The sequence below is a fragment of the Myotis brandtii genome, unplaced genomic scaffold (assembly GCF_000412655.1).
Source record: "Myotis brandtii unplaced genomic scaffold, ASM41265v1 scaffold17, whole genome shotgun sequence".
NCBI lineage: Eukaryota > Metazoa > Chordata > Mammalia > Chiroptera > Vespertilionidae > Myotis > Myotis brandtii.
This window is the reverse complement of record NW_005356259.1, coordinates 2,462,534-2,478,132: the sequence shown is the minus strand read 5'-3', so window position 1 is coordinate 2,478,132 and position 15,599 is coordinate 2,462,534. Positions and strand designations below refer to the sequence as shown.

At 37.0% G+C, this 15,599-nt stretch overlaps 1 protein-coding gene across 2 annotated transcripts in view; it reads right to left on the bottom strand.

The window, feature by feature from the left end:
* ORC5 (origin recognition complex, subunit 5) overlaps window positions 1-15,599 on the bottom strand; it is a 128,831-nt gene that overhangs the window by 61,499 nt on the left and 51,733 nt on the right. Inside the window, exons 13-14 of one of the 2 annotated variants that reach the window (XM_014536956.1) lie at window positions 10,173-10,285; window positions 316-875 (exon numbers count right to left, since the gene is read on the bottom strand). In XM_014536956.1, the coding sequence (XP_014392442.1) occupies window positions 830-875; window positions 10,173-10,285 (159 nt within the window). In that variant the 3' untranslated portion in view covers window positions 316-829. Of the gene's footprint in view, window positions 1-315; window positions 876-10,172; window positions 10,286-15,599 lie in introns of those variants that run through there. The other variant, XM_014536955.1, reaches the window with a different exon arrangement.

Sequence of the window (15,599 nt, the reverse complement as noted above, 5' to 3'; positions counted from 1 at the left end):
AATTTTCAAATATTCAAATGCTAACAGAAAGCTTCTTTGAAAATATGAACAGACAAAAAAATCAGCCCTAAGGTTCATTGATGCAACAGGAAAAAAATTTATTGTGGAACTTTAAAGTTCAATGATTAAAAAAAGAAAACTATCGTGAGTATTTAAAAAGCTAGGTTGGGTGGTTAATTGCAAGAATGACCAGATAAACCTCATACAAGCACCCTAGTTAAAGTAGGCTGAGAGATGGAAAGTTGGCCTAGATCTGATCAAACTACCTCGGCCTTTTGAGAAAAGCAGGGTGAAAGATACGCACGTACAAGCTTGTTTTTTTTTTTTTTAAGAAAAGCACGCCTCTATTTATTATATTTTGCAACTATGATCTTTTAAAACAGTGGCCTTAGGAAAATCTGCTCTGGCAAGCAACTGCAGAGGCTCCTGTGGAGAGGAAGTGGAAAGACTGGGCTTATATACAAGGGCTGCTGGCACCTTCAAAGCGCAGGGGATGGTTCACAGCAAAATGTAGTCCTAAGTAAATGGGTTTCAGGCAATTTCAGTGTTAAGATAACATCATTAAGAGCAGAACAGATTGTGCTCAAACCCTGCTGTTTATAATTAACACATTGCTTCCAAATACTCCAGGGCCCCTGGTAAATAGTCTTCTGCTCACATCCACCCAGACCAATCAGAGTATTTTCATCAGATTCCATGCTGGGCCAGCACCTGTCTGGACAAATCCAGTAGAGCCAAAGAACTCCTCTCCCTGGCCAGCTAAGTAGTTGGATGAACACAGCTTGGCTTAGTCATTGTCACAGTGTCCATATGGCTTTGAAGCTTGTTTTCACAAGAAATCATACAAGTATTTTATTATGTCAAAGTTCACCGTCCTATAAACAAAAACAGATAATAGGTTAGCATCCTCACCCCCCAGACTGCTCAGCTTTACATGTATGATTCTGGGAAGTACATGCAAAATAATTCACAACTGATGGTGAATAATCCTATGGTGCTGTCAAAAGCACCATGAAAGAATTGACATTAGTTTTTAAAAATGTTACTAGGAAAAGAGATTCTTTAAAAAGTTCATTTTCCCTCTCATAAAGTTTGCTTTTCTAAAAAAAGGAAATGAAGTTAGAACTATTCAACATTCTGCATTTCAATTATACTACAGAAAGTTTAGATTTCATTTGAAAGCTATTTGCTTTTTGTCTAATAACCAGAATAAAGTAATTAGAGATGCAAAAGTATTTAAATCTTCTTTGCTTTTGAATACTGTTTATCTTCCAAAACACCTGTTTTATCATTACAGAATGCATAGCTCATCTGTCCTCATTTGTAGTTTTCATTCTTTTCAATCTTTTAACACTGGCTGACCTGTGTGTGTATTGTAACTAAATCTGTATGATCTAAGAATACGCTACAACAGACGATGTGAATGTATATTTTTGTACTCTGGTAGCAGGCAGAATAAAATAGCAGAAAGAGAAAGACATATAATTATTTTCCTTTCTCCAAACTCATTCTTCACTATAAATATTCAGACTTAGAGGTTTATTATTTGAATAAATGGTCAAAATAATTAGATATAATGATCTAGCAATAAGTATAAAATTAAAGCCTTAAAGTATTCAATTCTGCAAAAATAACCATCCATGTGAGAATAGCCTTCTAAAGATTCACTAATTGCATGCTCTTATTTATTAAATCACCAATTAATGTTTTTGTCTATCATTTTATAATATACTTTCTAAAAATGTTTCTAAGCAAATGACTGACATATCAAATATTTTTAAAAATTTGGAATGTGGAATTATAGATACTGCTTATGAAAACACATTTAAAAATAGCTGAAATGAGATTCTATGGATATTGTGGTACCTAATGGTGGGCTGAAAAATACCTTAATTGTCTTATTGCAACTGTGCCTCTCTGAAGAATACTTAACCTTTCCAAATGCATAAAAACACTGCCAAAACAATTTTATTATAACTAGCAGTAATAAAACAACTAAAAATAGGTACTAAAATTTTTTAAATCTTATCTCAGGCATAAAAACACAAAAGATATAGTTATATATCATAAAAGCTATTTTAGTTTTTTTTTTTTTTTAAATATATTTTATTGATTTTTTACAGAGAGGAAGGGAGAGAGATAGAGAGTTAGAAACATCGATGAGAGAGAAACATCGACCAGCTGCCTCCTGCACATCTCCTACTGGGGATGTGCCCGCAACCCAGGTACATGCCCTTGACCGGAATCGAACCTGGGACCCTTCAGTCCGCAGGCCGACGCTCTATCCACTGAGCCAAACCGGTTTCGGCAAGCTATTTTAGTTTTATGTGTTTTTCTTTCATTCAGTTCTAGAACACCTTCAACCCCTACCTCCGTCAAAATGTCAAAATTACTAGCAACAAGGTACCACTACTAACAAATCACTTTTTTTTTTTAATCATGGTATTGGTTGAAAAGATGTGTTTCAGAGGATCTTAGAAGAAAGCATAGTAGCTATTTTTAACCACAGGTAAAAAGGGGAGTGAAATTTGTACAACTCTCAAGCACCTTTCCCCATAATGACTAGGTCTTAAGGTTATAAACCTTAAGTGATAAGGTAAACTTAATGCTGTTTTAATGTCATTTTTCTTTGGCATTGGGTGAAAAAGAAAGTTTAGAAGAAGCAAAAGATTAAAATAATTTAACTTCCAATACTATGGGATTAGAAGACATTTGATAGAATATTACACAGCCATACAAAATAATCAATATGAAGAGATACCTACATTACGAGGGGAAAGGAGAACAGAGAATTGTACTATGTTGTGACAGCTAAGGATAATTGTTTGTATAATGGACTAAAACTAGAAGAGAACATAAATTAAAATATTTGCTACTGGTAGGACTCCTTATTTTACTTAGTAATCTATTTGTGTAACTATAGCACAGTTTGTGCAATAAAATTTTCTTTAATAGAATGAATGAACTAATTTAAAAATACTAAGCATTTAAATGTATTCATTTATAAAAGCTGCATTATATTCTACTCTGCTTTGCCACTGGGAAGTATTCAAGCAAATTGAATAATATAATTAAAAACTTTTTATTAAAAACTAAATTAATCAGGAAAAGGATATGTAAGATCATTCCTTTAAAAAACATTTGTTGCTCAACATGTATGACTACCTTGTCTCTATCGTCCCACCATCCCCCAATATAAACAGATGACTTGGCAACTGATCCCCACATATATTATTCTAAGACATGGAAGAATTTGATAGAATAGCCACAAGGGCAACATCGAAAATTATGTAACATATTCCAAAGATAACTTTGTGCTTTAAGGACTTGGAGACAAACAATTCACATTAAAGAAAGTTTGTCTGCTTTTTAAAAATATATTTATATTGATTTCAGAGAGGAAGAGAGGGTGAGATAGAAACATCAATGATGAGAATCATTGATCGGCTGCCTCCTGCATGCCCCTACTGGGGATTGAGCCCACAACCCTGGCATGAGCTGTTGAAGGTCACCGCTCAACCACAGAGCCCCACCAGCTGGCCTAAAGAAAGTTTTAACTTACAAAGGGAGTTATGTACTCTGCAAGTACTTTCTCTCGTTTTTCATGGTTTCAGATGTATATTAGATTCATATAAAGACATTTTTAAGATTTTGGGATAATTTTTATATACCACAGGAGATTCTTTCATAGAATCCAAATTAATTATTTTCTAAAGTAAGCATCTAAAATGAAACAGGATAAACACAAACAGTGTTGGTGACAATTTGCCTAGGAGTAATTCTTAAATCAGAATTTGCAATATTTTAATACAAGTTAATTACATGGTATACAGCTATGGATTTAATTTAGCCTTTATCCTTTCATGTCATTTTGTTGATTCTTTTATAACACCAAAATACTTCTTTCTAATGGGGGTGCTATTTATTTCCTTTTACTTTGGTGGGCAGTTCAATTCTTTTCTAGTTTGGTTCTTCTGACACTTTGCAACTGTACAACTTCAATTTGTAATCTTAAGTTATCTTGTTGTGCCTTCACACTGACTATGGAGGAAAAACAAACTGGAAACCTAGAACTACTGTTCATATTAGGAACAGTCCAAGGACAATATTAATAAGTTTCTCAGTCATCTATCTTCCCCCATACTCTACCTCTGTATCCTGGGCTCCCTTTCTAGGACCAGTCTCTTATTGCTTCTCTGTCCAAATCTTTCCACTGTTCCTTGGTCAATAAAGTTCTCTATGACCTCTATCTGTTCCATGGATTTTTTTTTTTCCTCTTCTGGGCTAGCTAAACTTTGGCTCCTCATAAGAACCAACCCTTTTCTTTAGCTCTTCCCAATGAGGTTTAGACTCTCTCCTGCACCCCAGGTAATCCTGTTAGGTGGGGTTAAGTCCTTGTGCAAAAAAGCTTTACTTCTCTGAGACTCAGACCATTCCATTCACTATCCTCTAGCCCAGCGGTTCTCAACCTGTGGGTCGCGAACAATGAAAATACATCCTGCATATCAGATATTTACATTACGATTCATAACAGTAGCAAAATTACAGTTATGAAGTAGCAACGAAAATAATTTTATGGTTGGGGGTCACCACAACATGAAGAACTGTTTTAAAGGGTCGCGGCATTAGGAAGGTTGAGAACCACTGACTTAAAGGGTATGGAGTGACTCTCTGTAAAAAATCAATAAAAATAAAATAAAATAATAATAATAATAATTTTATGGTTGAGGGTCACCACAACATGAGGAACTGTATTAAAGGGTCGCGGCATTAGGAAGGTTGAGAACCACTGCCAGCCCCTTTATCACCATTCTTACTCAATGAATAATGTAGCATCCAGTTTAGACTACCTTTCCATCCCAAGATCTACATGAGCCTTAGTGACTTCACTGCACACTTGTCTTTTTTAACCTTCAATGGTCTTCTAGGATCCATGATCAAACTGAGATGTTCTTCTCTAAAAACATATTTGTACTTTCTACCCTCTGATCTCCAAACTCTTCCTTTAAGCTCTCTGGAACACCTATCAGAAAACCAGTTCATAAACCCCTTTATTTTCTTCTGATCAACAAATACTGAGCATCTATGTGCCAGGCACTTAGCCCTCTAGTAGCTTTACTTTCTTCCTCCCTCCCTCTCCTAGCGTAGACTCCACGGTTTGCCACTTCAAGTGTTCACTAGCTAGCACGCGCTGAATTCACCTGGCAAAACCCCAATCTTAAGTGATTTCAATTATATTCTTTTGCTGTCCCAGTACCCAGCATATTTCTGGAAGCTGTTGGAGAAGATCACAAGTTTCACAGATCGGTGCCACTGTAAATTCAAGGTCAGGAACCGCAACTGGGCCTCAACACTCTCAGCAAGTTGCTTTCCTTGTCAGCACTTTCTTTCCATTCCCCACAGCAGCTATTCGAAATATCTATATTCCTCTCAAACTGCTACCACTTCTGGATTTAGTCTGAATTTCCCCCCTTCCTTTACAGGTAAAACAGGAACCTCAGATCAGAATTCCCTCAACTTCTTACTACCAAAGTGCGACACTCAACTCTATCTGAATACACTTTTCCTCTTGTTTTAATGCAAAAGGATTCTCCTCCTCAGCTAAGGCTATTTCTTCCTAAACCCCATGCGTATATACCATTCCAAAGACTTTATGATGCTTTAAATTAATCTCTCTTTGATGTGTATTAACTTTCCTTCCTTAGCAGTCCTTTCCCATCACCATCTAAATATGCTCAAATCTTTAAAAAATAATGACCCTCTCACAATACCTTTAATAGGTAATAATCCTCTCTCTTCCTCTTTATGGCAAAACATTCTAGAATATAAGCTCATAGGGATAGAACAGAGATCTGTTATACTTGTTGCTATATCCCCAAAGCCTAGCCAAAGCCTAGCACAATGATTATAACACAATAAATGTTAAATAAAGATATCCTCTCTATTTGCTGCTTCTACTTTCTTATAAGTACTATTTAAATACACTATAATCTGACATCCACCCACTGTATTTCTGAAAGTTTCCCTGATAAAGATACAAATGACTGCTGTATTGTTAAATTGGATAGACTCCACTTTATTTCTTGGTAGCAACTGACAATTTTGAGCATCATTCTGTTCCCTTAAGTTTTCCTTGTATATACTTTATAAATAATTGCTTTATCCACTTCAGCTCATATTTAACCATTTAACTCCATGTTTTTATCCTTGAAAAGTAATATTTTTAATAACTGCATAGTGTTTTTTTAAGTACGAATTTACAAGAAATTACTGATCCATTCCCTTATTTTGGACATTTAGGTTGTGTCCTGTGATCTAATTGTTGGTTCTCTGCCATAGGTGTCTGGATATAGGCCTACCTACCTCTCCTTTGGTAACTATACTTGGGATCTCTTTTCTCCACCAGGCCTCGAATATGGAATGAGACTTTGCCTCTTTAGCTCCCTTCTTGCTGCCCCAAAAGACAAGCCCACAATGGTCCCCTTTCATCTGAAGTTTTATTGCTAATCACTATAGGAAAACATGCAAAATTTATATATTTAGCATATACTAAGTTTAAAGCATTATGCTGGGTTTGAAGTAAAGCGGGGGTTGACACAAACACAGTCTCTGTTTGAGCTTTGTGTACTTATACTGGAGAAAGATGAATTCTCATTATTAAGTTAATTAGTTAAAATTATGATTAGTATTAGAACATGACAATGGGAGCTGTATAACTGTGGGGGGCTGGAGGTTGGATGGTTGTCATGGATACCTGAGGCTTCTTCAGCCATTAGCTAAAGGAGAGGAGGAGTTGGAGTCCCATCTTTGCCACATATATGCAAAGATGGGGATCACAAAGTGAGTATGAAGAACTGAAAAAGCCAGACAGGTTGAAGTACAAATACCTAAAAAAGAAGACGTGTGTGCTCGACATGGCAGGGCACAAAGCCGGGGCCAGATCACTGGGACCTTGTAGGCTATTTCAAAGATTCTGTTTTTAGTCCTATTTAGAGTTATGTAAAACTATTAAAGACTTAAGTAGGAGGGTGACATTAAATTTTTATAAGGTCATTTTGGCTATAGTGTGGACAACAAATTAAAGTAGATAGGAGACTAATTAAGAGGTTACTAGAAAAGAGATGGTGGTGGCTTGGTCTAGACTCTAGAGGGTAACAGTACAAGTGGTAAAAGTGAATGACTTTGAGATCAGTAGGTGGGACTTCTAGGCTCAGCAGGACTAATGCTTGGATATGCAGAGTGTGTGTGAGAGAAAGAGCAATGTCAAGAATCCCTGATTTCAGCCTGTGCAACATGGCAGACTGCAATGCTGATCGCTGAAATAAGGACATGGGAGGAGAGCTGGATCTTTACGTTTTTGTTGGCAGGCGGAAGCAGAGATTAGAATTTCTGAGTTCAGTTTTGGAAATGTAACTGGGAAACATCCAATAAAGGTAAGGAATATTAGAAGAAAAGTCTGGCCTTGACAATTAGGGAATTATTAATCTATAGATGGTGTTGAAGTCATGAGTATACTAAAACTGACTAGGAAAAAAGGATATGAAAAAAGAGCTAAGCCTCAAGGACCAGCCACATTTAAGGTAGGGTGGATAGGATAAGCTAACAAATGTGCCTTATAAAAAAAACAAACAAAAACAAACCAACAGCCAAAGAATAAAGAGACTGGAACCATGGGCTGTAAGAGAAGACCGTTTTAAGAAAGAGAGAGCAGTCAACAGTGTTAGATGCCCCAGAGTGGACAAAGAGCCTGAGGAAGCAAAAGTGTCCCAGGGAAACAGGGAGAGCAGAAGTGGAAGAATCCCCTCAGAGAAGAAGAGACCCACCCCGCTGAAGACGGAAAGAAGATTGGCACCAATGCAGGCAGCTGAAGGAGTCCTCAACTGTTGGTCTTAATTTGTTCTGTGAAACACAGTGAATGCTGAACAAAGTGAATACAGATGTTAGGATCTGTGGTCTGAATAGAGTCAAGAATCTAGGTTGAAAAGAAGTCTGTGAACCATGTGCTCCTGTCTTCAATACATGAGGTGGAATGGTTGGGAGGTTGTTGATAATAATCAACCATAGGACAAGAGGGAAATAGAGCCAGATTGTATGAGTCTCAAAAAAGCCCACATTTTTATAAGAATTTGGGGTTAGTAACAATCTGGAAGTGGCAACAAGGAAAAAGGATGGCTCAGTGGATAGAGCATCAGCCTGTGGACTCAAGGGTCCCAGGTTCGATTCCGGTCAAGGGCATGTACCTTTGTTGCAGGCACATACCCAGTAGGGAGTGTGCAGGAGGCAGCTCATCGATATTTCTAACTCTCTACCCCTCTCCCTTCCTCACTGTAAAAAAAACCAATAAATTAAAAAAAAAAAAGTGCCTGCAGCCCTGGTTGGGGTTTGAGAAATAAATAGCTACCACTACAGAGAATTCTGGGGGAAGGAACATCCCCAGGTAATAATCAGGTTTTCATTATGGCAGAATGTTAGGAGAGTGGAAGGGTGCCGATGTGGGAAGAAGACAGAGGTAGTTACTCTTTGGACACTGTCCATAGAAAGTGAGGAAGAATAAGAAAACAAAGATAACAAAGCAAATTACAGAGTTGCCAAGTTCTCTGCCAAAATTCCTGCTCCCTTCTGAAGTGGAAAATGAAAGTGCATTTCTCTGGATGGGTCTAACATCACTGACACTGTGGATTAAGTAATGCCCAATTCAGTCTGGTTCACTGTATATTCTCCATACTGAGCATTCACAAACCTCTGTGCTGTTCATTATGCTGGGGCATGACCCAACACATTTAAAACAATGACAAAATTGCTGAAATAAAGGTGCTGCATTCAAAAGTTATGCCTTTAATATAGGCTCTTAGGTATAGAATTATTAATATCATTGTTTGGAAAAAGAAAGTTATAGCCTTATGGTCATACTGAATACAGTCAAAAAAATATTTTCCTCAATTTCTTCTGTGTAAAATTTTGCCCAATTTTATTGTAAAAACACATTTCAAAAACCTTATTTTATTTTTTAGAGTATACATGCCATCAAAATATTTCAAATACCTGCATCATATGATCACAGATCTTTTAATTCAGAAGAGACTTCAGAGTACAGGCTGCTAACCTGTACACTTCAGAACTTCAATTCATTAGAGATCTGCAAATCCATAATGGCAAGCACTGTTTTTAGCCTTAATAAATAATGTTTCATGTCTGTGTGTTATTAATTTGAAATAAATCTACATATTCTCATGATTAATTTTAAAAGGATATTAAAATAAAATTTTCATATTCAAAAAGGCTGGGAAGCACTGTTTTATGGATTATCTTTTGCCACAAGCCAGTCTACATTCACATTACCCCTCCCACGACAAGTCCTAACAGGTTGTTATCCAGCTGCAACCATGAGATGAAGTAATTTATTCATATAAAATGGCTGGAACATTTTCCCTAACAGCAAATACACCTCTTTGTGAGAACGCGGTACAGTTTTAGACAGCTGTCATTTCGACAAAGTTCTTTCCTAGAACTTCTAATGCTCTACGATTGCTCAGAATTAGTTCCATCCATTTTGTACATGACAACCCCTGAAATACTTGAGACGATTACCCTATCCTTCATAAGGTTTTTTCTCACACCCTGTCCCTCAGCCAGACATGGTTCTCCTCATTTTACCACTGTCCTCTTGCCCTCTCCTCAGCGTATACCCGTTTGTTAATGCCCCTCTTAAAACTCCAAGCACAGCACACCAGATTTGGCCTGCCTAAGGCAACACAGAGTAGACAGACCTATTACATCTCTTAAATGAGACACCAGGATTTTTAAAACCATGCAGTCAGCTCAAATACCCAGAAGTTAAGCCAAGTCTCTCCCACCTTGTTTTATTACATAGGAGAGTTTTTTTGTAGTTAACTGTCCGTTAAATCTGACCTTGCTACTATGGGACCATTTTTCCATTCTGTTGTCTTTCAGAATCTTAATTTTTGCCATCCAACATCTTAGCTAATTCTCCCAATTTTATGCCATTTGTAAATTTGATGAGAGGGTTCATTCTACAGTGAAACTTAATCATTCGTGGTACTTAAATAATCTTTCCTTGCTTAAATGACTAATGACATTACATTAATTTTTGTATTTAGTATATAATTTGCATAAGTCAAGACATTTTATGTTCACAATTACTCCATGCTTACCTAGCGATAGCTCTGATGAAGTCTAGAGATACTGTGCATTTGTATTTTGGTCCATCAAGCTGGTCATCATGGCCAACCAGGGTTAATAGCTGCAGGGTCACTAGAGAGGTAATCTAAATGTAAGAAAGCATTTTTATGAGAAAATGTAGCAATGAGTGAATCATGTCGTTATTTCTAAAACACTTTATAGTTACTTTGAGAAAAATATATAACTGAATTTACAAGAATATGTACAAAGAATGCTACTACTTTGAAATATATACTAGTATACACAAATTTGTAGATATGCTTAATGTCCTAGTTAACCAAACTAACACTCAATCACTAAGGATTCCATGAGAGACAGCTTTGTTCCATTAATAAGTCATATACAGCTGTTAACCTTTAAAAAACTACAAAAAAAATCACATTCCTTCTCTCTACTTAAGAATTTTATGGAGTTTCTAAATACCTCAGAATATCAAATGTACACTCCCTTGAGAATCGAGTTATGTAGATATGGATCTTTTTCAGAGTTGGGTAGCTGGTTAGACAAGCAATAAGAAATACATCCTTCCGACCTGGGCTTAGTCTTGCTTTAAAAACTGATCACCAATTAAATAGTCAGGAAAATACCAGAAGGATTACCCCAAACTAAAAACAACCAAAGGTTTGCTATCACAAGATCCCTACTCAAGGAAATTCCTAAACTGTACCTTCAACAGAAAGAGATCCCACTTAGAAGGTCTGAAATGTAAGGAATGAAGAATAAATAAAGTAGTATATATGATGGTATATCTAAATAAGTTTTCCTGTATAGCTAATAACAATAATAATGTATTATGGGTTTAAAAATAGGATAGCCCGGCCAGTATGGCTCAGCGGCTGAGTGTCGACCCAGGAACCAAGAGGTCACCAGTTTGATTACTGGTCAGGGCACTATGCCCAGGTTTCGGGCTCAATCCCCAAGTAAGGGGTGTGCAAGAGGCAGCCGATCTATGTTTCTCTCTCATCGATGTCTCTTTCTCTCAATACCTCTCCTTTCCCCTCTCTCTAAAAAATAAGTAAAAACAGGATAAATACACAATACCAGTAATATATAAATTAGAAGTGGAGAAAATAAAGTAGAAATGTTCTAAGGTCTTGTGGCATCTGAGAGAAAAATAGAAGTATTCATTAACTTTCAACTTTGGTAATTCAAGTATGAATATGCATTTATATTATAATTTTTTTACGTAGCAAGTAAGAGTAGAAACAAGAGTATGTACATCTAAATTAGAGAGTGGGGGAAAACTAAATTATAAAAATTATCAATCTGAAGAAAATTAAAAGAAAATAAAAACAGGTAGGACAAATAAAAAGTATAAAACAAGATAATATAAACAAAATTACAATAGTAATTATAAGTAAACTAACTAAATACTACAAATAAAAGAAAAAGATGGATTGATTGAAAAAATAAACCCAACTATATACTGCTTAGAAGAGATACATCTAGAACAGAAGACTATAAGAAGGTTAAAAGTCAAAGGACAGAATAGACACATCAAATACTAACAAAAAGAAAAATGAAGATATATTAAAACAGATTTTAAAAGAGGTTTAAAGAAAGGCCCTGAGCTCATATCTCTTACAATATGAGTTGCTTGAGACTGTTAGTATGAAGGGATGAGACAGAACAGAATGGGGAGCCAAGGGATACTGGCGTCTTTGGGGGAAAGAAACTATTGCTGAAAGTCAAGACAACCTCGTATCCCTCCCAGTTTAGAAACAGGTAGGAATCATGATAAAAGTAGGCCTGAAATTGTAACAAGTAAGAGATACAGAAAAGAGTTTAAATAGTCTACTATGGCAAAATATATTCATTAACTTCAATCCATTTGCTAAATAAAGTAGGTTAGCAATAGTCATTTGAAACTCATACATTAATCTCCCTTTATTATTATTTTAAAATATATTTTTATTAATTTCAGAGAGGGAGAGGGAAAGATAGAAACATCAATGATGAGAAAGAACCATTGATCAGCTGCCTCCTGCACACCCCTACTGGGGATCAAGCCCACAACCCGGGCATGTGCCCTTGACCAGAATTGAACCTGGGACCTTTCAGTCCACAGACCAACGCTCTACCCACTGAGCCAAACCAGGTAGGGCTCCCTTTATTAACTAGAGGCCCGGTACACAAATTCGTGCACAAGTGGGGTCCAGTCGGCCCCGGGTTGATTGGGCCAGGCTGGCCAGAGGGAGGGGCCCTGGACGGTTGGCGGGCTGGCCCCACCTCCTGGACAAACTCTGGTTGAACTCCCAGTAGAGGAGACAATCTGCATATTACCCTTTTATTACATAGGATGGCAGGTTTCTTTAGTTCTTTTTCTTTTAATATAAAAGAAATCACTGATTACCTTTTACTTTGCCAATGGCATTTATTTATAACTAGAGGCCCGATGCACAAAATTCATGCAAGAGTAGGCCTTCCTTCCCCCAGCTGTGTGCACCCGGGACCCAGGCTTCCCTCTGGCTGCTGGCACCCAGGACCTAGGCTTCCCTCTGGCTGCCAGCACCCGGGACCAGGGCTTCCCTCGCAAGGAAGGCCCTGCCCACCTGTTGCAGACCACTGGTTGGTGGCCTGGGCCTCCCTCTACAGGGTGATCGTGGAACCCCCCGATTGATCGCCCTGCCGGCCGTTTGCCTGGGCCTCCCTCTGCGGGGCAATCATGGGGTGATGGCTGGGCTCCCAACCAATCAGATTGCACCTGCCTTGGCTGGCCTGGTGCCAGTGGGTGTCATAGTATGGTCATCTGGATGGTCGTCCACATGGTTGTTGTTATTCTGCTGTTCAGCCGTTTGGTCAATTTGCATATTATGCTTTTATTATATAGGATAGTATTATAACTTCTACTTTCCTGTGCTTCAAATACCCTCATATATTTGATCAATTCTTTAACTTGAATAATATACTAAATTACTCTACTTTCATACTTTTCAAAAACACAAAATCTGCCCTTGAGTTAAAATTTCAAGAATATTTTCAGGTACCTTACAGTATTATATTACTTTTACCACATTAGTTACAACAAATTTCCAAAGGCAGTAAGTTGAACCAGAGAGTTCCTTAAAGTCACTCAGTTCTACTAGGATTTCATGGATAAATTAATCATGTAAATTGTGCAAAAAATACAGTATCATTTCAAGATGTAGCAGTCAAAAGGCATTTCCAAAATATGAAGATAATTGCTCAATTTGGGGGGGAGGGATCTGATCTAGGAAAAGCTAGTACAAAAAAAATTTAAGCCAAAATGGAGTAATTAGGATGTGATTTTTCACATTAAAAAAATACCAATTTCAAAGATTTGTTTTGTTATTCCTTGACTTTACCATATGAACACAAAAACAAAATACAAAGTTTAGGAGAACATTCCACAACGCACTGTACAAATGTACCAACAATTTAAAAGTACTTTGCCAGTTTATTAAAATATTGCTAGAGAAAAACTGAAAAAAATCAAGTACAAAGATTTACTTATGCACCAACACTGTGAATCTGACATATTAATTTATACCTAAATAAGAAGTTCTGGAAAAATATATACAACTTTGGGAAAATTATTTCTATGCATGTATAAGTTCAAGAATATCCACCTCCTCCATTATTATATTCTTAAAATTATTTTTTTTGCAATTGCATATTCATTAAACTCTTGAGGACTTGCTCTAGGTACTGTGCATTCAAAGATGAATAGGATCACAGAAAATACTGATTTATTTCCTTGCCCAAATTTAAATGTTCATGACAAAATGATGAAGTCATATCTCCACACTGGCATTAGTACCTAAATAGCTTGATATGGTCAGTGGGCATATGACAGAAGTCTCAGTCAGTGAAGGTATTCATGGCCCAGATTCATAGTGGTGTCTCAGTTTTGTATACATGCATGTGCATGTATAATGTGGAGATGGGACCAGAGTCTTTCCCATCTGCTGCAGTAGCCATTCCTGTTGTTAGGGTCCCAAGTGCAGAAAGTGATTTAGAGTAAGGCTCTAGTTCCAGCAAAGAATAAATTGAAATATGTATTTTTAAATTTATCTTTATTGTTTCAAGTATTACAGATGTCTCCTTTTCTCCCCATTAACCTCCCTCCACCCTGCTCCCGCCCCCTCCCCAGGCCTTCACCATACTATTGTCTGTGTCCATGGCTTATACAAACTAAATTGAAATATTTTATAGCCATAAAATTAATGTCTTAGACTAACAATTTTGTTGAAGAAAAGCTCTCTAAATAATGGTAAAATATACTTTTGAATATGCTGAAATCTTCTCTGGCACTAAGTTACAGAAGGCTTCTCATGCAATTGAACTTTGAATTACTCTAGAACCGTGGTCGGCAAACTGCGGCTTGCAAGCCACATGCGGCTCTTTGGCCCCTTGAGTGTGGCTCTTCCACAAAATACCACGTACGGGCACGCACGTACAGTGCGATTGAAACTTCGTGGCCCATGCACAGAAGTCGGTATTTTGTGGAAGAGCCGGTATTTTGTGGAAGAGCCACACTCAAGGGGCCAAAGAGCCGCGTGTGGCTTGTGAGCCGCGGTTTGTCGAGCCGCAGTTTGCCGACCAATGCGAAGATACTTCATCAAAAAATGCTAACAGTAAACCTAAACAAAATGTTTAGAAAGAATAAAAAAACACAGAACTTTTTCTCCAGACAAGATGACATAGATTCATATTTATTGTTCTTCCCTGCTAAGGACAACTATAAACCCCGGAACTAACATAAGAGACAACCAAAGGAGGACTGCACAAGGTAGAAAGAGAAAGGTAAACTGCACAGGGATGCAAAACTGGATGAACAATATAGGGGCAAGGAATATTCTGACTCCCCACCCAACAGCAGAAGATAACTGGGATTCTGTATCCTCCAATCCCCAATCCAGAAAAGAAAGCTATCCGGGTAAGTTTATTCTTCCCCTGGACTGAACAGGAACAGTGTCAAAAAGAAATGGAAATTGTGAATTCTGCTTTTCAAAAAAAACTATCCTTTATGAATAATGTAGAGAAAAACAATTGTCAAGTGAGAAAAAAATAAAGAATTTGTCACTAGCAGACTTACCTAAAAGAAGTTCTTCAAACAAAAAGGAAATGATAAAAGAACCTTAAGCATTAAGAAGGAAGTCAGATTGGTGGGAAGAGTAGAAATATAGATAAATCAAATAGACTATCTCCTCATAATTTTTCTAAATCATATTTGATTAAAAATTATACCACTTCCTGATACTCAAAGACAATGACATTTAAAAAGTGTAAAAGTAAAGGAATCTAAATGGAAATAAGGTTACCATACTTTACCGAAAGTGCTAAAATATTGATACCACTTATAAAACTAAACATGCAATTGCCATATTACCCTCGAGCATTTATCCCAAAGAAGTGCATGTTCACACAAAAATCTG